Raw genomic sequence first — 26,454 nt, 5'->3', positions numbered from 1 at the left:
TGAAGAAGTTAACACCTTTATTAAGTTATTTTCTAAAGTCCCTTATAAATGCAAGGTCCTACTTCTAGTGTATTTTTTTTTTATTGAACCCCACTTCGATCCCCTATTCCTTTCCCCCACTTTCATTAGCGTGTTCTAAACTGTGATATTATATCTGTAGAAACACATTCCATTAAATTTGTATAATCTATCACAATTATACAACAAAATGAAACTATCCAACTTATGTACGTTTCGAATGTGAAGTGCTCTAGTAAGTTTAGCTTACACAACTTCAAGTCATGTAAAGTATATATGGAAATTTTCTGATGTAGGGCCTCACAGTTAATAGGCGACTCACACATGAAAATATGTGAAAGTTTGTTAACATGTTGGTAGTTATTTGATGCCAGCACCTTATATTTTTAAATTTTTTTCCACAGTTTCCGTGAACCACTTAACGAGTTTTCTAATCGTCCTTTACGTGTATTAAAGCTGTTAAGTTTTTTACCTCGTTTTGTGGAGGTTAGTAAATCACTCATTCTTAATCTTATAACCTAAAAGCATTTTTTCAGTATCCATTCATCTTGATAAAACTCTAAGAACACTCATTTCTTTCTGTTCAATACTTTGTTCATGATTGTCACCAGAGCCTGCTTCTCGGGTGATTCCCGCCAACTGTCAATGTGACGTAAGGCTTCGTTGCAGTGCTTTTGTGCCAAGAGTTTCGTCTGTTCAAGGCCCTCGCTCTAAAAGAAACCATAAAGTATTGAAAATGTTAAATATTTACATACATAATTAATAAAATAAATAAACCAAATATGATTCTCGCTTAATGAAGTAAATTAGGCATACATAAGAAATGTAAACAAATCCAAAAACTGCAAGTCACAGGATCTATTTCAAACTACCTGGCTACTGTAACACATTTATAAATATTGTCGTATACAATTAATTAAGAAAACATTTTCTGATAAACTGGTTTGTTATTCACACTGAAATTGCTTTTTAAGAATTAATTAAATTTTCCATAATTTGGATTGATCAATAGAATTTTCTAGGGTTTCACAGTCTCTTCCTACAGCATATATTCTCTTAGTATGTAAGGAACAACGGATTACTCTAGAGACAGGATGGATAGGTGGAAATGGGTTATACTGGTTAAAACCAAAAAGGCCCTTTTGACTTAGATAGAAATAAAAATCAAAAATTGGATTTCTCATTGAGAATATATACGTTTGCAACTGTATCACTACGACAAAAGTGATTTTATTCATTTCAAATCTGTTATTTTCTAACTTTTATTAACGTTATTACATCTTATTCTTTCATGAATAGTTGGTCAGCAGCCTTAAAAATCTTATTATAAGTACCGAAATTATTTGTGTGTATTGATCAAACTGTAGTTAATAAATAGTATTGGATTGTATTTGACTTAGTTAAGAATGCAAGTTCTGAGAGCCTCCTTGCAAAATTTACATCAGATCCTAAGTCTAAACGACTCTATAGATATGTTAAACCACTTATTATATAGATAGCATTTATCAAGGGATTCTTAACACTGATGAAGATTGGTCTCTTTATTGAAGTCTTCCTGTCTTCTAATGTTACTCACTGTTACCGAGATTAATGATGCTAACGATGTTTTAGGTTACATGCTAAATCAATCTGTTGGAATACTTGATTCTGATGATGTTTCAGGCTAAGTGCTGAAACTTTCTCTTGGAATGCTTACTTCTGATGATGTTTCAGGCTAAGTGCTGAAACTTTCTCTTGGAATACTTGATTCTGACGATGTTACAGGCTAAGTGCTGAAACTTTCTCTTGGAATACTTGATTCTGACGATGTTACAGGCTAAGTGCTGAAACTTTCTCTTGGAATACTTGATTCTGACGATGTTTCAGGCTAAGTGCTGAAACTTTCTCTTGGAATGAATAATACTAATGGCATTTCAGGTTACATGCTAAATCCATGTTGTTGGAAACACTTGATACTAATGACGTTTAAGAAACATGCCAACATTTCCAGACAGTTGCTGACTACAAAACAGTTATTATAAGTGCTTCACTACTTAAAATTGATGAATACCTTCATTACTGCTTCATAGGCCTGTTCAACGTCTCCAGGATGTGAAAACCTTCTCATTATCAATGTATTCAGTTCTGGAAACTAGAAAATAAAAGGAATTAATGAAGAACTACAAACACACATCAAAAGAAATGTAAGATAATTCTATTTGTATTTGGTGTTTTAAACAAATGTACTGTTAGTAGAAATGTCTGTAGAGAGCCTGGGAACAACCATCTTGCTTGCATCTTTATCTGGTGAGTTTTTTTTTTTTGTAAATTACTAGAGTTGATGACAGATGACCCTCAGTGAGGCCATTCAAAAGAATTTCACTGTATGCAACAACCTACAAGTTTTGAATTTTAAAAGACATTGAAACTACCATAATCGATAATTGTATAACATTCAGTCCACCTAGAAAATTTCTCATGTTAAAGTTGTTTAAAGGAAATAATAAAAGTAAAAATACTCAGTGTATGTATATATATATATATATATATATAATATGAATGTTATATGAATACTGAAATCTCGTTCTGTGTACCAGTTCTTTACCTGTAACAGTTGTAACTAACATGCACATGCATCAGATATATATTTATTTATGAGAACCAGTTCATTCTGCATTTTAGGAAGCTTCCCACTGGCACAGTGGCATGTTTGCAGACTCACTCTGTTAGCAACCAGGTTTCGATTCCCATGGTGAGTAGAACATGGATAGCACATTATGTAGCTTTGTGCTTCATAACAAACAAACTTTAGAAATTTATTATGCACAAGTAAAGTTTTTCTCATCTTTAAGAATACGTGATCTAATGGGTCATTTTATGTTAAATCTCTTCTAACATTTCCAAATACTTTCAACATAATATATAGCACACACTTTAAAGTATCTACATTATGTTCTTACAAAAAATTAAACAGATAAAACATAAGTTAACATCATTATTGTTTGTTTGTTTTTGAATTTTGAGCAAAGCTACACAAGGGCTATCTGCACTAGCCATCCCTAATTTAGCAGTGCAAGACCAGAGAGAAGGCAGCTAGTCATTACCACTCTCGACCAACTCTTGGGCTACTCTTTTACCAATGAAGAGCTGGATTGATCATCACATTATAACGTCCCCATGGCTGAAAGGGCAAGCATGTTTGGTGTGACGGGGGATTGGAACCTGCGACCCTCAGATTACGAGTCAAGTGCCTTAACCTACTTGGCCATGTTGGGCCTAACATTATTATTATTTTATTTAATAAATCTTAATAAATGTTGATCTTCAGGTATACTCCAGTAACATTAAGTTTTCTCCAAAGTAGATATCAATTTATATCAGAACTGACTACAGTTTTGTTAGTGCAAGTCTTATTTTGAACTCAACAGCATTAAAGTATAGATATTACCACTTTCAGATTTAGAGAAATTTAAAATTCTAATGTCTCTTTGTGTACTGTGCAGATAAACAGAACATTAGATATTTTAACCCATCTGTAGAAGACTGCTCTAGTTATACGATGTCTTTGTGATTATTTGTATATCTGGATAGGTTGACATTGTTTTAAATTATAAATAACTGCAGCTGTAATTAGATCTCAAATTGGTCAAGAAATGGAGTTATGAGCTAAAAGTTGGTACTTCATAAAAAATATCAGAGCCATTCTGTAAACCACTGTCACGGCTAATAACAAAAATAACGTGTTCTTAATTTCGTGCAAAATTACAAGAGGGCTATCTGTGCTAGCCATTCATAATATAGACTAAAGGGAAAGCAGCTAGTCATAACCACCCACCACCGACTATTGGGCTATTCTTTTACCAATGAATAGTGGGAGTGACTGTCACATTATAATGACCCCATGGCTGAAAGGGTGAGCATGTATAGTGTGACAGTGATTTGTACCCTGACCCTCAGATTGCGAGTTGAACTCCCTAACTATGTTGCCATGCTGAGTCATGCAAAAATATAAATACACGGAAAAAAGTAGTTATTAATATATTTTCCAGAAATGAGAATCAAAATTCTGGAGGTCTGAATACAAGTGCTGGAACTTTGAGAAAAATTAAATGTGGAGGAATTTGGATAGGCTTGGTTTTATCTACAATTAATTTACAATAACAATACCAGTTTGTCATATTCAACATCATTATATTTTATTTACAATGAAAGTTTTTCTTACCTTTTCGCAGGCAAAAAGAACTGGTGATGTTGCCAAACCCAGCTTTAGATCAGCTGCAGCAGGTTTTCCCATTTCGTCCTGACTTGACACAAAGTCCAACAAATCATCAACCAACTAAAAGTTAAAAAAAAAACATTTCTCAAAATCCAAAAAATTGTCAAGCAGCTAAATGTTAAGGACTTTTCGAAGAGTCCACCAAATCGTGAACTTTCTGAAATTGAAAATAGTTTGCACGTTCCAATAACTGATTAATCTGTCTTTGTATTTAGCATTTATGGCAAAGCTACAAAGGCTGTCTACCATTGTCCTTAATTTTGAGTAACTGGTTAGCAGAAACTTACCATCCACTATGTACGCTAATGGATTGATTGACAATTTTATAATGCACTCACAGCTTAATGTGTGTTCCCCACTGGGACAGCAGCAAGTCTACGGATTTACAACTCTAAAATCAGGGGTTTGATTCCCACTCGGTGGACACAGCAGATAGCTCAATGTGGCTTTGTTATAAGAAAAATACACTAGAACAACTTAATGTGAAGGAAATATTTCATGGTGTAATATCGCACAAATTAGAACCAAGCTTGCAGCTGTGGTTTTCAGAGCACTACGTTCAAGATGGAAGTGGGCACAAAGTTCAACAAATCGTCAACAAGCTAGAAGTTTTTCTATTTAGAGAAAAACTTCACAATGGGGCTATTTGTGTTGTGCCTACTTCTAGGATCTAAATCGAATTTTAATGCCATAAGCCATCAAGCTCACAGAGGAGGGACATCACATAAATGTATATATATTTTGCAAGCAACATACTCAATTTACTAAATAATGAATAGTTTTGTATCATTTGGCAAAGCTATTCTACCACTTTCAAGAGTACTTTTTTTTTATTGTTGTTCAGTACAAAGCCACACAATGGACAATATGTACTGTATCCACCAGGGATATCAAAACATTATGTCTAACATGATAAGGCCTCAGACATAACAATGAGCCACCATGGGGTTATCACTAGTTAATGTCTGTCTTAACAGTACTTAATGAAATAATTGTTTGTTTGTTTGAAATTAAGCACAAAGCTACACAATGGACTATCTATGCTCTGCCCCCCCATGGGTATCAAAACCCAGTTTCTGTCAGTGTGAATCTGCAGATATACTACTGTGCCACTGAGGGGCTAATGAAATCAACAAACCAGTTTTTGTGATTAACGTCTAATTTGACTCTATCTAAGAAACAAAACCAGACTACTAACAAAAGCTAGTTTAATATTATTTATTGAAAACAAATACTCTAATATTTGTTTATTTTTGAATTTATGCAAAATGATACACTAGAGCTGTCTGCATCAGCCTTTACTTTAGAAATGATAAAGTAGAGGGAAAGTAGCTAGTCAACACCACCCACTGCCAACTCTTAGGCTACTTTCCTACGAACACATAGTGGGATTGACCGTCATGGCTGAAAGGGCGAGCATGTTTGGTATAACTGGATTTGAACCCGTGACCCTCAGATTATGAGTCAAGTGCCTTAACCACCTGGCCATGCTGGGCCTTAGCATGTTTGTTGATGGGATGTGATGGAAACGATATATATTGGTAAACTATATATAAGGAAAGTACAACCCCCCTTCTATTATTATGTCTATTTTAATTAAATGTTTCTCTACATTACATGGTTCACATTCACATGGTTTGTAAAAGTCAAGATCTCCCACATGCATCAGTTATAAGAAAGGACCTCGCGTACCTTTCAATGAATGATAGCTACTGGATGTAGGAATGACCAAAGCACTTCAACTCTCCTGTTCATTACTTCAATCCAATATGTGTAATCTGATAATGAAATAGAAGATGGCTGTATTCATGTCAGTTTGTAATAATCTTCCCTATGTCTGAACAATTCACCCATATTTTGAATAAGAGATATCCTGAGAGCTTCGCACTCTTGGGCTGAAATCCATAAGGTGCGTATTACAGCCACGAATGTTTGGTTTCTGCTCTGATGTGTCGAAAACAATAAAAATCTTATCATATAGGGTATGAATATCTCTTTTGATTCTCTGGTCTGCACGAGTGCAACAGCCACCTACAAACACTTTAGATATAACTACGTTGTTCTAATCATTAAAGTATAGAGGAGACAGTATGTTGTATCATGATGTAGTCCAGTTTAGACTAGTCTGGACTTGTTGCACTGGCAATGATTAAGTAAAATACGAGTATTTATTGAATTTTGCAAAAAAACTATTCGAAAATATCCACTGACAATCTTTGAGCTATTCTAATCAAATAAGGGGATTGACCATCACAATATAATGCTCTTACAGCTAAAATGGTGAACATGTTTGATGACGAGATTGGAAACTGCAATCCACAGATTATGAGCCAATCACCTTCACCACCAGGCCATACAGGCCCTAGTTACAAGTGTCTCATTGCATTTTGGTGGAATTATATGGGGACAGTTTATATCTCTTACCACAATTGGTTTGAAACACAACTTCAAGTATGTGTCTGGTAGGTCTAGATCTCCAATCATGATCTATCAAAACCACTCCGTGACGTTTCAAAATACCGCCTAAAGAACAGAAAAGGGAGAACCAAAGATGTCACTATACTTGGATGTACTTTGTGAGAAGGGTAGCAGTTTATTCCAGTAAAGGTGTATTTATAATTAGTTTCATGCACAAATTAGCATCAGAGTCCAAGCTCAATTGATGCCATAGGTGGTGGTTCTGCTTTTTAAAGAAAACAGGGCTTCAATAACGAAACACGAGTCCTCCCCTTTCAAAGTGTGTTATTCCAAAATGTTTGCCAGTATGTGTGTTTGCATATATATTCTCCAACAAGTCAGCGGCAAATTAACAGACTAGTGATGCTAAGAATCTGGATTCGATCTGACGAGGTTGACAGAGTGCAGATAGTCCATTGTTTGGTTCAACATATTTTCATTGGGCCTAAATGTCACTAATACCCAAATTTCTGAATATTACTGTATTATAGTGCAGGAACTAACTCTGTAACTTTAAACTGGTAGGCCAAGAAGAAGGCAGACAGTCAATGATATCTACCACCAATTCTTGGACTACTCTAAAGAAGCAATGATATTTAACATATAGCCTTGAAATAAGAAACACGTTTTGTGGCAACGGAATGTGAACCATGGACCTCTTGATATGTAGTCTGTCATGCTGACTACTAAGTAACGCATGACCCGCGAAGCTTCAGGTTTTTTTTTTGTCTCTGGAATATAAGAAATATTATTGTAAAGAGCTAACAATAAGTTTCTGTTAATTTATTCTAGTCGTTTTGTATTTATTCAGTGACCAAACATCCATAAATATTTAATGTAACATATGTCAATGAAAAAACAAAGTTTCAAATTTTTAAGTTACATCAGCAATCAGGCAGGTCGGAGTAATTTTGCACTGAAAAAATATTACATATACAAATTTATAAGTAATTTCACTTTTTTTTCAAGATTGGCACACCTTGGTGCTTAGGGAGCTTGACTCACCTCCTGCAGTTCGCAAGTTCAAATCCCATCACTGAAGATGCTTGTCTTTTTAGTCACGCAGAAGTTATAATGACATGATAAATCCCACTTTTCTTTGCCAAAAAGAGTAGTCCAGTAGTTGACTGTGAGTTGTATTGAGCATGCATGCTCTCCTTATCAATCACCTCTTAATTAAGGAAGACTAACATAAATAACGTTTGAGAGGCTTCACTTGAAATTCAACAAATAAAGTTTTTATTTATAATTTACTATTCCTGTCCATATTGTAAGCTATCTTACCTGAAATGCAATACCAAGATTTCTGCCATATTGAAATGCTCCTTCAAGCAGAGTTTTATCAGCTCCACCTAGGTAGGCTACCTGTTAGATATGTCAATATTTAAAATGTGGTTCTTAAAAGTTAAAGAAAAAAACACCCACCCACCCAAATAATATTATTTTTGTCTTTTTCATTAACAGCTTTATAACTGTACAACGATTTGAATGACAAACATTAAAGTTCAAAATAAAATGTTTCTATTTTTCCGTAAAAAATTAAATAATGAATTTTTTCACGAACAAATTTTTCTATTTTTTAGGTTAACAAAAAATTTAAGTAACAGTCATGAAGTAGTTTGGACATGTTATAAACAACTAAATAATTCATATAAAAGTGTTTAATTTCAACATAAGCTTCAGAAAATGTGGCAAAGTCACATCAACAAAGAAAAACAATAAACAAATAGCCAAAACGTGAAGTGGCAACAATACCAGTGTCAACAGTGAGATACGAGAACAAAGTTCATGTGTTAATTAGGTCTAAAACAGTGGATAATGGTAAATCAAAGAAGAAAAGGCAACAGCAGCAAATCCACTTGTAACTTTAAACAGAGAAACAGTAATTAACACTAAGAAACTCAAATATGGCATATCTATATTGAAAATTAAAGAACAAGGTAATAAAAATAACTGTTTAATAAATAATGATGAACAATTGATGAAACTAGTTTTTTTTTCAATGCTATTACTGATTCACTGTAAAAAAAATATGATTTTTTTTCATTTTGTTTTAAGATATTTAACGAATAATATATCATCAAAATACTTTTCATAAACCATTGCGGATATGTAGGGTATACTGACAAGTTAGCCAACTAGTGCAATCTGGCAAAACATTTCAAATACATTTATATAGCAGATAGAAATCCTGAAGTTGTACATAAAGGACACAAATCATGAAGAGATTATTAAATGAATGCAATGTATTTCTGTTGAATTCTATGTTTACCCACAGCTAATATTCTGAAAATGTTAAGACGCGAGTCAAATACAAATGACTGAAATTATGGAAAATAAAATATTTTGTTATCAAGTTGTCATATGGAAGAAGCTTCTTTTATTTTGTTTAAATAAAATATTTTATAATCCAATCATGAGAAAACTGAATTTAAAAAGTTTCAGAGGTTATTAATACAAAGGGTTGAGAATGTTATATTAAAACAGTTTTGACCATGTCGTCACATTCCATGTCACAAGATTCTGTCAAGCTGTATCTAATGGCCATATAGGTTACATTAAAAAAATACTGAGTTGTAAATCTCTCATGTCCAAAGTGTATCATTCCCCCCTGCCTGTTTTCCAACTACTGTACGAGGTTGGCAGTTTCCTAGTGCCCGTTTCAATGAAAATCCAAAGGCACTGCATCAGGCTATTTGATGAATTTCATTCTCCAGCTGGTTAAGATATCCCATGGTTGAAAGGCAGGTAAAACTATAAACCTTATCTTTGTGAACTCATATCCTATTGTCCTCATTTCTAGATGGAAATACATCTTGATTACGTTGTGAATTTTTGTTTCCTGGAACAAGTGGATGGTTTTTGCTACTGGAATTTGCATTTTTAACTCTTACAAGATACCTCACTTTGATTAACAACAGCTGGGGTATGACTTGTTGCAGGTTTCCTTCTGGATGATCTTGCTAAGTTCATTCACAATCCCTTGTTTATCATTGAATACAAGAAGTATCTTCTTCTCAGATATTACATACTTCCAATATGAACAAACCTTTATGTATACATAGGAATGTTTTGTGCCAAAAAGTGCTTTAAGAAAAGCAATCAGTTTTTAGAAGCATCATATGACCTGTGAAACATCAATTTCAAAATGCAGTTTTAACACATTCCATACCATCACAACTATTAATGAGCTGTGGTGGATAAGCAATTTGTTGATTTACATATTCAAAATTGTTTTAACATATCCTGCTCAACTTGTTTGATCCTTTAATGCAGAGCATTTACTTTAACAATTTGTATCTAAATAACAAAAATATTACATATAAAGTGAAAAAAAATGGACATTTTCAACAATTCTGAGTTAGGTTCAAGTAACCTATGTAACAAATTATTTATTGGTGATTGTGAAAATGGAACTGTTTGTATTACACGAGCTTCATAAAAAAAAAAAGACTCAAAAACTGAATTTGTTATTAGTAATTAACAATTAGCTCAGTTTCAAAATGAAGTTTTAAACGAATATATCTAACTGTTAAGCATCAACTTTACTAAACCAATTTATCCATTGTTGGTGGTAAGAGTAGTTACTAAACCAATTTATCCATTGTTGGGGGTAAGAGTAGTTACTAAACCAACTTATCCATTGTTGGGGGTAAGAGTAGTTACTAAACCAATTTATCCATTCTTGGGGGTAAGAGTAGTTACTAAACCAATTTATCCATTGTTGGTGGTAAGAGTAGTTACTAAACCAATTTATCCATTCTTGGGGTAAGAGTAGTTACTAAACCAATTTATCCATTGTTGGTGGTAAGAGTAGTTACTAAACCAATTTATCCATTCTTGGGGTAAGAGTAGTTACTAAACCAATTTATCCATTGTTGGTGGTAAGAGTAGTTACTAAACCAATTTATCCATTGTTGGTGGTAAGAGTAGTTACTAAACCAATTTATCCATTGTTGGGGGTAAGAGTAGTTACTAAACCAATTTATCCATTGTTGGTGGTAAGAGTAGTTACTAAACCAATTTATCCATTCTTGGGGTAAGAGTAGTTACTAAACCAATTTATCCATTCTTGGGGGTAAGAGTAGTTACTAAACCAATTTATCCATTGTTGGTGGTAAGAGTAGTTACTAAACCAATTTATCCATTGTTGGTGGTAAGAGTAGTTACTAAACCAATTTATCCATTGTTGGTGGTAAGAGTAGTTACTAAACCAATTTATCCATTGTTGGTGGTAAGAGTAGTTACTAAACCAATTTATCCATTGTTGGTGGTAAGAGTAGTTACTAAACCAATTTATCCATTGTTGGTGGTAAGAGTAGTAACATAGAGCTATAAACTTACAGCTTTACAAGTGTAAGCCATAAGGCTGGCAGTTTTCATAAATGTTTTTTGGAGATAGTGGGAAAATCTTTCTCCTGCATCTTCTTTGGATCCTAATTGCATCAGTTCTCCTTGTACGAGGTCCAGTAACACCTGTAAAATGATATTAGTTTGAAACAAAGGTTCCATCAAGAGTTGCTGTAAAGATACAATAAAGGAACTTTCAAGTATTGTCTTTCTAATGTTAAAGAGAATGTGGTTTTGAATGTTTTTGCATTACTGCATGTGCATCATAAACATTTTGTTTGGACTGAAAGCAGTAGTAGACCCACAGAAATTTTACTGTTTAATAATAATATCTCCTTCTAACAGATATGAATAATAATACCCTGTTGTTTAAGATGATAATGACAGAGCATGTTTATTTTTAAAAGTCAAGTAAAGAGCAAATTTTTAGATCTTTCTGCAAATGTCTACATCTCATACATTTAAGGCAAGCTGTTCCATTTGATTTCATTTCAGCATTTACACGATTGAAGTTCTCAAATCTCAGGGTCATAGGTTCGAATCCCTATCTCACCAAACATATTGACTCTTTCAGTCTTGGGGAGATGTTATAATGTTACAGTCAATCCCACTATTCCCTGGTAAAAAGAGTAGTCCAAGAGTTGGCGATGGGTGATGATGACTAGCTGCCTTCCCTCTAGTCTTACACTGCTAAATTAGGGATGGCTAGCACAGATAGCTCTTGTGTGGCTTTGTGCCATGTTCAAAACAAATCAAACAAAGTTCTCAAGTATTGCCTTTCCATTTTAGGTTTTTCAGAAACATGATTCTGGAATGATTTTTTTTTTTTTTCACGAATATATCATGATCTGTACAATCTGGTAAGTCAGGGTTCATTCAAAGAACTTTTCGATTTACTATGTCGCTTTAACTTTGTCATAGACCTTAGTTCTGCTTTTATTAAACATTAGCATTTGATTTTCTCAATTACTGAAATAGGGAAACAGTGAGGCCACCAAAGATGCATCCTTAATGAATAAAAAAATATATATGGTATGGTTTCAGAAACATAATAAGTAGGTATTAAACATTCTCCACTTGCCTGCGTCAACATGATAACAACTTCTTCATTACCAATACGAGCAAGAATCCTGCCAGCTTTGGACAGTATAAAATCTCCAGCTAAGATTGCCTATAATAAAAGAAAAAGAATTATTTGAATGATGAAGTATATATTTTTAAGTGGAAATCATTTCATAAGCCTCAAGAACCTTATTATTCTTAGTTGATTTTCTTTCCATTGTTAACTCTATTCCTTATTCCTCACCATGACCAGATTATTTACGCACACATTTTTTACTGGAAGGAGACATAAAACATTTTAATGTCAGGTAGTATAATAAGTAGATGAAATGTACTATATTTTACTACACTGCATCAATCTTCTTGATACCAAAGCCACTAGTCCACTGCTGGTAGAGTAGTAAGTCTCTGGATTTAAAACACTAAAATGAGGGGTTTGATTCCCCTTGGTGGACTCAGCAGATAGCTCAATGTGGCTTTGCTGTAAGAAAACACTCACACACACACAAAATCAGTAACATATCCAGGCTGGAGTGGGTGGGAAGCAGAGGATTCCAGGTTGCATGGAACATATATAATTGTCTCATTACTAAAATTCTATTAAAATGTTATTTTCAAATTAACTTTTCTATTAAAAACAAAAGTAGATATTTTTCTGTCATAAATAAAATGAACCACAAATTCCTATTGCTTCAGTGCCTCACAGACAGTCATGTTTGACCATTGGATTGGTTCCCTCACCTCTCGGGTAATCACAGATACGCCATTGACACACAATGTGTCATCAGAGTTCTAATTAATTTTAGGATAAATCTTATCTTGAAAGTATGAGAGGTGTATTTATAAAACAGGTTCTTAGCAAGTGGTAATCAAACTGAACCTCACAGGTTAACAAAGGTAACCCAATTTGGTCACTTACTCTGGTTAACGTAGAATCTGAATATGTTTTATTACTGATCTACGATTTCTTATGTTCATGATTAATAATGATGTCACATACTCAATACTACAAATACTACAGAATTTAAAGATGTACCCTACTGAAACAACGAATATTTTAAAAACATCTGTTTTTTGTTCTTTCTAAAATTGGTAGCTAAAGACGATTATCCAATTTAGTTTCATGTTTCTGTTTTCTGACACACAAAATCGTGTTTAGTGATCTCCCTTGTTTACTAACATAAGTAAACAGGTCACTTGATTTTTGGAAAAGAATCCCACCTGTAACACCCTGGTCATGAGCCAGCATAGGTTTTGAAATTATGCGGATGCGGTTTTCAGACCCTAAATCATATTTCTTTACATTCGGTGAGAAGAGCACAGATAGTCCACTGCTTTGTTTTGTGCCAAAATAGATTTCACATTACAATAATGTTTCCATGTAAACAATATATGAAAATCCATCATCTATAAAATACCAGTATTATTTGTTAAATAGAAAGAATTAAATTACTTTGATGTGACACTCTGTAAGAACACATCATGCAAAACTATTAGCAATAATTTCTAATTTTCCCTTGTAATTAATGTCCAACTTACAAACCAATTTAATTTCAATTTTGTTTTCTTAATATAAATTTATTTATTATTTACAAAGACTTATATTGGCTGTAAGTTCTAGAAGATCCTAAATATGGAATTGTTGTTGCTATTGTAACACAAAGTTATAAAATGGTTTATTATTTGCACCCAGTGTTCAAAGGCGTGGCAAAGGAAGATCTGGATTGTTTTCTGAAAACTTTCAGGCAGATAACTGCTTGGAAATGCTGGACTCAAGAGCAGGTAGTTAAGCCCTGAATTCCATTTAACATCTTGGCAATGCACAACAAGAGTGGAAAATGTTTATGTTCAGGTATGTTACTGACTTGACCCGATGAAGAACTCAACAATCAAATAGGCTGAATTTAGTTTAGTAGCAAAACACTACCAAGAGTCTGGCCATTTATGCAGGTAATTTTCACTGTCTGAATGGATCAACTTATTTTGTGATGGCTCCAGCAGATTGTGAAAATATACTTATTAATAAGGTTTTCAAAAGAGACCATGAGGTACCAACTGTGTGCGAGGGAGGTCCCTTACTTAAATGTTGCAGTTCCTATTGTGGTTATGCATGAAGTTATAGTTTCAAGCTGGTAAGTAGAAAGGAAGAAGCCTGCAGGGGACAGCTACTATGGTTATACTTGAATTGGACTGTCTTACTCAGGTGCTTCTGCTATGTCAAGTTCAAGCAATGCTTAAGGTTATGAGGCCATCCACAAAAATTCTGATGCTATGATGCAACCACACTGGATTTTAGTGTATGGGTAAGGTTATCCAGATCTACCCATGGTTTATATGCTACAACTCAGAACTACAATGATTCACCTTGAATGTCATAAAGGATAACACCTGAAGCATTTACTTTTGTTGTGGCATAGCAAATGTGGCACGTTTATTGGTTCTAAATGATGGTTCAGCAGATGCTAAAGAATCAACAACACCTGCAATTTGTCAGGTAGCAAAGTAGGCATGGATATTGGTTTTGATCAATGGCTTAAGAGGTCCAGGAGAATTAATATACAGGAAATACTGTTGAAACAGCTCTGGAAACTGAAGGAGCCCAGCAAAATCTGGCTTTTGATTTGGGAAGGCATGATAGATAGCTTGCACTAAAAATTTGGTGATCATTCCAGTTATCTCATGGCTAGACAGTCCTTTGTATGCATCTGTTTCCTGATTTATAATACAGGCAGGCAGAACAATGTTGATCTTGCAATACATCAAGCTCAGCAAATAAGAGCAGGCCAATAGATGATGACTTTATTCTGGTAAATGGAAAAGACTAGATATAAATTGAAAAGTACAGCCCTTGGAATTGTGCTTAAGAAATGTCAGTTGCAGAATAAAGGTGATTATTTCCAATCTTGGATCTGGCATCTTCAGGATATATTAATTTCAGTAATCATCTATCAATTTTACCTGCACAGCTAGTAAACTAATGTTTTGTAGGGTGTTATCTGATGTCAGCTAGATTGGGCAGAGGAATAGTGGACTGCATGAATGTATGTAATGAATGGAATAACATATACACAAGTTTTGTCCTGTGGTTGACTAAGGAATACATTTTGTATTGGTACACTAATGTATCAGTAACATGTGATGCAGTTATGGAAGTCACAAAAAACATTAACTGTTTTCTTGCCAAAAAAGTAACCAACATTAATTTTGAAAGTTATTTGTCTAAGAAGAGATGAAGTCCTGGTGCTGTTTTGTAATTATGGGCAATTGCTTATCCAACTCTGTGCTGTTATGGCCAAAGATATGATTAAAGGAGTGGAATAACCAAGGCTAAATAGAAATAAAACTATGGTTTCATCTGTCACACTGTAGCTGAAAACAAATACAAGGGCACTACACATCTGAGATTGTTGGCTGAGGTTTTTGCAAACTATCTAGACCAGGGGTCACCAAACTTTTTCACAGGGGGCCAGATGACTTGGGAAATGAGAAACTCAGGCCACATGATCATTATGTTTAATGCTCATAAGCTAGAATGAAAGCTCTCTGTAAAAGACTTAACACTAAGTTTAGGATGCCACATTAGCCATGTGGGAGTAGCATGCAACACACACATATCATAAGAAACAAACAGAAATACAACCAACATTTTTATTTACCAAAAGGTTATCAAAGAAGGTAACATTAGCAAAAACAATTGTCACATCGCATATAGTGAGTACATATCTGAATTTCACTAAGCCGCAAAAAAGTTAGTGAGATTTATGAAACTGGCGTTTGGCTTTCAAAATATTTTCAATGCTCGGTTTTGAATTGCTGCATCCTATCATTAGAATTGCTTTCAAATGTTCATCAGTCAACCTTGATTGATGTACCGACTTCACATACTTCATTTTTGAAAATGCTTGTTCACAGACATAAGTTGTTCCGAACATTGATGCCATACCAGATGCAAACTGCTTCAGCTTTGGAAAATCATCTTCAGGTATGCAGTTGCAAAATTCAGTAAGTTGCCCCTCTCTGTGTTTTGCTTTCAACAAGTCATTTCCTTGCAAATCGATGACCTCCAGCTGAAGTTCCACTGGCACGTCATCAATGACACAATCAAAAGGATTCTGAAAAAGGAGAATGTCAATTTCGATTCTGTCGAGATCCAAAAATTTCTCTAAAAATGCTTATTTAAGTCACCAATAATCTTTTTCTGAAACTCCAGGTTGACATCTTCTGTGATTCCAGCATGAAACTCATTGAAACACTGAAAATGAGAGAGGTTTCCTCCTTCCAAATGTGCACAATGACAGCTTTCTCCGAAATCCTTTAATGATTCTATAGAGATCACGGACAAGGTTATTCTTCCCCTGAAATTTCAAGTTCAATTCGTTCATGTGGGATGTGATGTCAACCAAAAGTGACAACTTTGACAACCAGGTTGGATCTGACAGAAGTGGATTGGCTCTATATTTCTCGATAAGAAATATATCTATTTCTCTTCTCAGCTTATAAAAATGAAACAAGGCTTTACCGCAGCTGAGCCACCTCACCACCGTGTGATAAGGCAAGTCACAGAAATCCAAATCAATTTCTTCAAGAAACACCTTGAACTGGCAATGATTAAGTGCATGACTCTGAATGAAGTTCACTGCAGAAATGACTGGTTTCAGTATGCAAGAAATATCTAAGTTTTTTCCACAGAGTGCTTGGGAGTTGAAGATCTTCCAACTGTTTCCTGATCAGCCCCACCATACCCTTCTTTACTCCAGCCATGTTTTTCCCTCCATCAACTGTTACACCTCTAAGCTGATTCCACTGAAGGATATAGTCTTGCAAAGTTTTTTTATGCACTTCCATGAAAATGTTTTCTCCAGTTGTTCTTCTGTGCATGTTGCAAACTGATGCTAATTCGTCTGTGATCTGAAAGTCCAAATTAACTCCACCAATAAACACAAGAAGTTGTGATGTAATCGAGAGATCAGTAGACTCGTACAGAAGCTTTTAGGCGTATCTGTAATGCGATGTTCTCTTGCTCGCCGTACAACTGAAGTTGCTGAAAGGCTAATACTTTAAAAGAAATTGGCTTTTTCAGGACACAGCTCATTTGCTGCTTCCATCTTACACTTTTTGATGAAGTTGCTGTCAGTAAAAGGTTTTCCTCACTCTGCCTGCCTATGCACTATTTTGTAACTTGTACGAGTGACAGATTCATTTTCAGCAAACTTTCATGATTTCAAATTTCTCAGAACAGAACTTTCCTGAAAATTTCAAATATGTTGATAGATGTTTTGTTTCATAGTGACGTTGAAGATTGTACTCTTTCAAAATGGCAACACTTTTGGTGCATATCACACAAGTAGCTTTCTGGTTTTTTTGTTTCTGCAAAGAAGTACTTTTCTCCCCATTCTTCATTGACATTCAGAGTCCACTTTTGTTTTTTTAAAAGTAGCCATAATGATGGGCGAAATAAAACAGGATCTAAAAATGAAAAACACAGAATGTTGGGAGAAAAGTATTGTTCACAAACAAAATATATTGAAACGTACGTTTGCCACGACACTTACCTAAGAACGAGTTACGAAAAGTGCATAACCCGACTACTAAGAGAAATGAGCTTGCTGAAGGGGTAACCCTAGGTTGCTGAATTTGCAAGATGAGTCAATAGGAAGAGGGTTAAGTCTGTACTTGTTTTCGAAATCCTAATGCTTTCATTATGAATAAACGGGCAGCAAGGACAAAACAAGAATTTTCCTATTGGTTAGAAAATGCACGTGAGAACCTCAATATTCTTTTTATCATAACGTCTTGTGTTTGCCAGCTTAAAGCAACCATTGATGTAATTTATTTTGTAATGACAGTCGAATATTTGATGAAATGTCACTTTTTATTTCCAAGGGACCAGCTGCTGGCAGGTCTGAAAAAATGACCTCGAGGGTCGTATCCGGCCTGCGGGCTGTAGTTTGGTGATCCCTGATCTAGACTTAGATTTGTTGGTTGAATATGGTTATTTTTGGGACCAGATGAAGAGCTGTGATTCACCCTACAAAGATACAGATGATGTATATCAAATATATATCAACCACATCACCACATTTCATGAACCAGTAAGGATTTAGCCTACAATGAAATACAGTTGATGTTGAAGTACAAAACCATACCACCTTTGAAAACTACGTTTGTTTGTTTCTAGTAGTGATTTTCAGGAACAGAGAAAGAACTACAAGTTTCTGTATTGAATTTCATACTGGTAAGTCGAGCTGGACAGTAAGAGCGGGCCTGAAACATCTATTAGTTCATGAGATTATTTGAATGACTTTGACATAATGCTACTTGGTCTGGATAATGCATCTGTCACTCTCAAGACAGCATGGAGCTTACACTGGAGGGCTGGAATTGGAGAGAGAAAAGAGACCTGGTCTATACTGACAATGCTTTAATGTTTGGTTACAATTTCGAGTCTCCCAGCAAATAACCTGCAAACAGAATTGTAGTGAATAAACAAAACACTCTTGAAATAATAATCAGTGATGTCGAGAAAACCCACTTGTAGAGAAATATGTACGTAAAACACTCTTGAAACTGTAACTAGGAAACTATGTGCTCATGCACAAGATAGTAAAGTTCCTCTGTCACATTTTATGTGAAGATGGGGTCTCCACCAACCCTGCTAAAATAGCAGTGGTTAACTAGCCTCAGTCCAAGATCAAATTAGAAATGCATTTGTTTACATCATATTATCAGTGCTTTGTGGCCACCTTTTTTAAGATAGTTACATCATTGTTTGCTCTCTCTAAAACTGAGATAGACTATGAAAAGAACAAGGAATATCAACAAGCACTGCAATTCCTAAAACAATAATGGACTTGTGCAAAGTATGGAAACATCAAGGTATTACCCATGTTTCTGCTAACAATCAATGGTGCTTCTGGCTGCATTTCAGTCGATATGATGGGTGCTGGTCTGTATATTGTACGCCATATGCTACTCAGAGTAGAATAGCTCTAACAGAAAATTATTGGGTCTTCTTTACAAAGGGTATCTCTGGATAATGTTGGTCCAGCACTGGATATTGAGCAATGTTATCAGTACTTATTCATTCCCATTGACTACTCCATAAAGTGTGTCAAGGTTTATCCATCGGGTGATACATGGACACAGTCACAACTATTGTTAGTGGAACACTGGATAGTACAAATTGAAGTACCAGTAGAGATCCAATTTTATCAGTGAGCTATTTTAATATCCAGTTGTTTTTTAATTATTAGGTGTGTGATGAAGATGTTAGTTTGCTTTATTATTCAAAGTAAGATGGTTTTGCAGAATGGATAATACAATGGCTATCTCATCAATCTTGAAGAAGCTGAGCCTCCAAGAAGCCCAGCCACTGACTACACCAATCATGATGATGACACCCAAGTAGGAGTCAGTACTGGCCAAGAATAAATGTTACCAATTATATATAACACCACAAGTGTTTACATCTTGAATGAGAGTACTACATCCTTAAGCCCAATAAAAATGTTCTGGAGTATGGATTTTCCAGGAGAGGTGGGCAGAACTCAAGGTCAGGGTAATACATGCTTTCACTGGACTGGAGCTCCAGCTGTCAGGGTTTATACCACTACAAAGTCAGTAATACATACTAGCCAGTAAGCTTCTTCACTACCATCTTGCCAATGAGGAAACATCCATTCATTGACAGTATAGACCACCACCCAGAAGAGGTAAAGGACCTTTATTTTGGCATTTGCAAAGGTATCACTGGCTAAGTGATTCTAATAACAAACAAGAGATTATCAAGGGAGGAGGCTCCTGATAAGCCCCCACAGGTTAGGACAGACTGCTATGTACAAGACACTGCCTGGAATAATTTAAATGTATTTTGTATATTTTATTCACAGACAAAAGTTCTATAAATAATTATGTAATACTGTATTTTAGTTCTTTTTTTACTGTTTAGTATTTATTCCTGAAAGCTAGTTGATAGATAAATATATTGTGCTAGTTTATGTACAGCTTCTTTCGAGTTTAATATCTTAAAAAAATAAATACTGAAAGATAGTTCAGTAGTTCTTTTATGAGGTTGCCATGGTAGTTTAAGTTAGAGTTATTTCTGTGGTAAATGATCAAAAGTTTTTTGTTTTTTTTTAAGTTTAATCCTCTTAATGGGTTGTGTGAGAGTATTAAGGGTTAGTTTCATGTTTGTTTACAGGGTTTCATTCTTGTTTTTTACTAGTCTTTTTATATTACTAATACTTCACATGTACATAATTTTCCTTGCTAGAGTTTTTCTTATTTCTTAAGTATGGGTTTTCTTATGTCAAAGGAGGTTTGTTATTTTACCTGTTTCATTCATAATGCATTACACTATTCCATCTTAAAATGGTAGGTAGTCTTCGTTATATATTTGTTTTTGTTTCTGCACTTTTTCTTTATAAAAGTATATTTTGTATGTGCATTTGTATGTGCGATATTTATTAAGGATATTCTTTGTATTATATAATATTCTTTGAGCCAATGTGTAGCAACTCAATATGAACTAATGTGAGGAATTAATATCAACTATCCTTCCAAAATTACTATGTATGTGATCATGAAATCTCGCAACCTTTTAGAAAAAAGAATAAGTTAGTTACACACAAAACAACAAATGTGTTAATAAAGTATTTGTTATTAAGAATTGATGACACCAGTCTCACTCTAACTCTGAGTAGTTTGAGTTCAAGTTGTTATTCATGTGAAGAATGAAAATAGTCTAACTTATCATACACTTTGCACATTTCACTTGCATAACTTTTGAAGTCTTTGAAATGCATATTTACAATTTTGTTTTTCAGTATCCATGTACACTGTATTTGATATTTATTCTCCTCTGCTAAGAAATATTGCTAAATAAGCAATATAGCATCAAATGAATAGATGATAACTCTGAGAAGAAATGTATATCACAGAGTTTAACAGTACTCAGTGCAAGTTCATGGAATGTGCACCTGAACATACACCCATGGATGTGTGTGTGTGTATGTGTGAATATATATAATTCTCACTCAATTTTTTTTTTAAATTTTGTGATTACAGAGATTTGCTTTTAGATTTGAATTATAGTGCTTTATTTAAGGGTTGCGTTGTTCACATTGAATGTAAAGTGTTTACAGGGAGAACAAAAGATTAACATACTTGTTGAACATGTTGAAGTCAAATTTATTTGTTGGCTTGAAGTAAGCCTGAAACAAAGGGGAAGTGACATACAGTGCAGTTTTCTCATCCTTATTTTGATATAGAATTTTTCAAAAAAAATTTTTTATTTTGAGTCTATTTAGTTTAAACATAAACATGTTTTTCATAAAAAAATAAGTTGATTTTGCTCTTGCTGCCTTTGTTGTTATCTGAAGATTATATCTGTTCTGCCTTTGAGAGATATTACTGTAACGCTGCATGTTGTGCAGAAAGTCCTTCAGCAGTGGCCTTCACTGGTTAAACTGATAATATCTATGGCCTCTCACATGTTGAATGAGAATGACCATCATTCTTCAACTGGAAATGTTAGGCTTAAACAGTCTACATAGAATCTCAGGAAGAACATCATGAAAGAAACAAAAAATGGTTAATTTACTAATTCAGTATATGGTGACCATTCAGTATCCAAAAATCATGCATGAACCTTTGGTTTTTTGTCTATTAAATGAATAAAAATAGTTTTCATTTTGTGTAACTCATGCCCAATATTTTTATTTCCTAGCTTGAAATCAGTTAATAGTTAAGTTCAGATGTGCTTCATAATTTATCCTGCCAATCCTCTTGTTATAAAGCAGATCCACCCAATATTTGTTTCTGAAATCAGTTTAACTGAAGAATACCACAGTACAAGAAGCTTAAAAACAATTAAACTGGACAATTTCTATATTCGAATTTTGTTAGGAAGTATAAAAAAATTGTCTTTCTGGTGATACCTTATTTAATATTATATTTATTGTACTACATCCAAGTGATATATAAACAGATAAAGTTGTTTTAATTTCCTATAGTGAGATAATGAGTCAATTACTGTACTAAAATTATAGGAAAACTAAATGTGTGTATATAATGTCCAACAGCTAAATACTAAACACCAAAATATTTATTAAAAAAAATACCAACCTTCCTATTTAACTTGGAAAAACAAGAATTTCTAAGTGATGAAAGGTACAATGAACATCTGTAGAAAAATTCCCTACATCATATTTCTCGCAGGAATAAATCAAAAAACTTTAAAGTACAATAAACTTTGACTCTTACTAAAAATTGACCACAACTTTGCTTTAAATATGCACTTAGCTGATAGGCGAATAAAAGTTAAGCATTATTTTACTATTCCTCTTCTGAAAAGACACTTCATAAGTGACTCGCCCAATACAAAGAATAATAATTTTTAAAGGTTAAATACCACAGTAAAGGCATCTATCAGAGATTTAATGCATAACCAATGACTATGATGCCGTAGATTATTGCAGAGAAGATGGATAGTAAGTGACCACAAATAATGAATGGGTCTTTGATTTCTAATGGAATGAAAATGAATTGTGCTTACAATTCTCGTACAAATTATGTTTGATTCCTCAGTCAGGTCATCGGCAAAAACAGCTTATATAACAAACGACAAAGTCAAAACATTTCAAAACTGTTAGATAATAAGACCTATTCTGCATTTAAATTCAAATAGGATCCAAGAATCTCGAAAGAAGCTTCCTGAAGTTAACATTACTTCGTGACTTATATTATGCAAAGATAAATATCAAGAAATTATGTTAAGAAATTCCCAATGAAAGAGATATTAGTATTTTTTTTAATTGCTCAGTTAATCTTTATGAATTGTGATGTTTGAGTCCACGTATTATAAATTATAAATATTATTTTGTGTCCACACAAGAAATAAAACCTTTACTAAACTAATAATATCGTTGAGCGCTGTTAGGTTTTCAGCAAATTTACACATTTGTGTTACTAATGTAAAGAAATACTCCTTATTTTTATGTCTTTTGTAATTTTTTTTAATTATTTTAACATATGGAGCTTAATTTCGCGATAACAAGTTAAATTTCGAAATTTCTAGCGTATCGGCATACAAAGGTTTATACTGAAACTGAATTATATTGGTTAGGCAGGGAAGTATACCTACTTTGTTAAGGGCGAACATAAATTTTGAGCCCGTATTAATAAAGTGTGGAAAAAAGTGTTCAAATGATAATTAATTTATTACAAAGATGTTTTTGAACAATTACCTAAATACCCTTAGATATTTTTAATGGTTTCAAGTACGTTTTAAAATAATATAATGCGGGAAATGAAACTTAAAACCTCGATCTAAAAGTGTTATAACACAAACCTTGTTTTGCCCCCACAGTAAATTCACACTAGCCTTTCCTCTTCTTGTATCTGATGTATCGATGACGTCATCGTGAACTAGGCTAGCTGTGTGAATCATTTCTGCGACCAAAGCAATTTCTCGTTGGGATTTCAATACCCTAGAGAGGTCACAAGTTAGTTTTTATTCTCAAAAATAGAGAACGCTCTTAAAGCATTTAATAATCATATTATACATCATCCATATATATCTTGCTTACTCTTATAAACGACGTCTCATTTAATAACACGGTAAATATTTATCACATTCTTTAAACTGTATTTATATAAATTGCTAATTGATTTAGGGTTTCAAAGGTTGCTCTATAAAAGGTGTTTAATTTAAGGATTTAAAAAGACAATCTTTTTCGAGCTAGTGACTAAGAACATTGTATAATACAGATGTTGAGTACGTCATATTAAAACATGGAGCCTCACGGCATTTATATTCATATCACCATGTCCAGTCGTACTCTACTTGACGACCGTTCATCTTGACAAATTCTATGCAGTGTAGTTTTAAATGCAAGTCTCCATTGTAAGGTTGTTGTGTCCAAAGCATACCATTTCTCCCTGTAAGCTTTGCATAATCGAACACGTGTACGAGGATGATGGTTATCTAATGCCTATTTCAACAGTGGTTACACAGAAATTTATTAGCGTTGTATTGTTTATTTATGGAATAGCATGAGTAATCTTTTAATTCACCAGCTGCTTGAGATATGTGGCTGTTGAACAACAAGTATAAGTGGAAGCTTTATCTTGGTGATCCCACACCCTTCTGGATTATGTTGTATGTTGGTCCCTGGAATAAATGGACGTTTTTTATCACTGAGCATTGTGTTCTTTGATTCTCACCTTTTAGAGGATCTGACGCTTTGCTTACCATGGTTGGGGTATGACTTGTTAAAGGCCTCTTTGTAAATGGTCTAGGTACCCCATGTTGATCCATATTGCTGTTTTCTAATGCCATTAAATAGAATGGATATCCATTTCTTCAAAAGTAAAATCTCAGATATTAACACATCTTTATGAAATGTGTACATCCTTATTTCACGTTTGAAATAGCTGTTATATACTCTTCATAAAAGCAATCGATTCTCGGAGACATTATAACGCCTATGTAACGTCAAAGTAGTTGATCTGATATATTTACCATTCTGTCGCGACTTTAAATCAGCTAAATGATTTCCTTATTCAAAATCTTTTTGAAATAATATACTCAATTTGGTTAACATTTGTGAACACTTGACTGACAATATGGGTCATTATTAATATTTTAACGAAACTAATAAAAATATAGTTCAATATATTTAAGTATTTGCTTAAACACATCGCAAATTGCTTTGCAAATGTTTAAACTACACCTAACGTCTAAGCCACAATGACGATTATAAAAAATGAGAGGACGCCTATTAAATTCAGTAACAGTACCGAATGTTTTGTTACTTCTAGCCTAAATTACGTTCTTAAAAACCACACCTATTTATTTACACTTTTCCAATCATGTAATTAGTATTTCTGTCATGAGTTCTTAAAATGGACGATAAAACAAAAACTGATAGAAAAAATCACTATATTCCCATTTTCTTAACCTAACCCTAAAATGTGCATTAGGTGTGGAGTGCCGTTAAATTATATTATCAAACTACGCAGAAGTAATGTGGTTTACTTACTCCCTTGTGTCGTGCGTGTGATAGTTCACTGCCCTAGAAACCAGAGCGATTAACATCGGGCGAAAAATTTTACCATTACCGTCGAAGTAGTATCTAGATATTTGTCTCAGGTGTTCCATCGGGACCCATAACTCCTGTAAACGTAATCACGACTTGGGTTAGAAAGTGCATGGTGATAACAGACTGAAAACAATGACAAAAAGTTTCATATTTTTTGTGTTGTCTAGTATTAAATTTAGTTGGTGATGCATTGTTAAAATTTTTTTATAAGAAACAGAACATGGGAGTGATAGACTTTCTATCCATTTCTAGCTTCTCTTCACGAGTTTTACAATTAAAAGAAAATTCTGCTGTGGCCAGGTGGTGAGGGCACTTGTCTCGGAATTTCCGTCCCACAAAACATACTCGCCTTAGAGGACGTTATAAAGTATGGTCCATTCCACTATTTGCTGGTAAAAGAGTAGCCCAAGAGTTGGCGGTGGGTGATGATGACTAGCTGCCTTCCTCTTACACTGCTCAATTAGGGATGGCTAGCGCAGATAGCCTTCGTGTAGCTTTGCGCGAAGTTAAAAACAAACCAAATCTGGAGTTGAATACCAGGTTTTAGTGTTTTAAGTCAAACACCTTACGACTGGCCCTGATGATGTAATAATTGTATTAAAAAAAAAAAGAACACCAACAGCAGGGAGAAAATAACATAGCTTATTCACCAAATTACAAAGACAAAGATTTTATACGTTTAAAGAATGTTAAAGCCACAGTGGATGGAGTTATCCTAACCAAATTTGAATAAGGGTCAAGTAGGGCTATCTTAGCGCCAGAAATTAAAACTGCTTAAAAGTTGTTGTTTTTTTCTTTTTCGTCTACTTATAACAAATTACTCTCCTAGTCGCAAAGACCACAGAATCCGATCTATACTTTTATTCAGTTTCATTCAAAATAACCAAAGGAAACGATACAAAAAATAAATAAAATATTCCTTTTTAAACAAAAGACTAAATATTCAAGCTTAAACAAGTTCTTTTTTTACGTTTAAAGAAATAAATTAATTTACCTTTCTAATATCTGAAAACAATTCAGTAAGAACATCTTGTGTTAGCTTGTACGGGTCGTCTTGAATATCTGGTAAACTGCCTGGTTGTTGGACCGCTGAACTCTGTTGAAAGGGAGAGCAGGTGGAGACCTGAAGACGACTTTGGTGTGCAACTGAACCGATTACTAGCTTGGTAAGAAACGGAGGATGACTTCCAATCATCTTTAGAAGTGCTT

At 34.1% G+C, this 26,454-nt stretch overlaps 1 protein-coding gene across 2 annotated transcripts; it reads right to left on the bottom strand.

Annotated features, from left to right (window-relative positions):
* LOC143249847 (all trans-polyprenyl-diphosphate synthase PDSS1-like) lies at positions 1–26,454 on the bottom strand. Of its 2 annotated transcripts, XM_076500393.1 has the most exons (9): positions 26,240–26,454; positions 25,186–25,319; positions 23,493–23,631; positions 12,162–12,251; positions 11,075–11,206; positions 8,015–8,095; positions 4,220–4,333; positions 2,069–2,149; positions 1–728 (listed from the first exon to the last, which is right to left on the bottom strand). In XM_076500393.1, the coding sequence occupies exons 1-9, from the start codon at positions 26,438–26,440 to the stop codon at positions 588–590; spliced, it is 1,113 nt and encodes a 370-aa protein (XP_076356508.1). In that variant the 5' UTR covers positions 26,441–26,454; the 3' UTR covers positions 1–587. The 2 variants fall into 2 exon arrangements, with proteins under 2 accessions (XP_076356508.1, XP_076356509.1); XM_076500394.1 differs by lacking the exon at positions 25,186–25,319 and having other exon boundaries at positions 26,240–26,388.

The sequence above is a fragment of the Tachypleus tridentatus genome, chromosome 4, assembly GCF_004210375.1.
Source record: "Tachypleus tridentatus isolate NWPU-2018 chromosome 4, ASM421037v1, whole genome shotgun sequence".
In the NCBI taxonomy this organism is placed as follows: domain Eukaryota; kingdom Metazoa; phylum Arthropoda; class Merostomata; order Xiphosura; family Limulidae; genus Tachypleus; species Tachypleus tridentatus.
This window is presented reverse-complemented; position numbering and strand designations above follow the sequence as displayed.

Coding starts and splice junctions, on each gene's coding strand:
- LOC143249847 (XM_076500393.1), bottom strand. CDS start 26,440: ATGATTGGAAGTCATCCTCCGTTTCTTACCAAGCTAGTAATCGGTTCA. Junction 23,632..25,185: donor CACACGCACGACACAAGGGA/GTAAGTAAACCA, acceptor TGACCTCTCTAG/GGTATTGAAATCCCAACGAG. Junction 8,096..11,074: donor TGGCTTACACTTGTAAAGCT/GTAAGTTTATAG, acceptor CATATCTAACAG/GTAGCCTACCTAGGTGGAGC.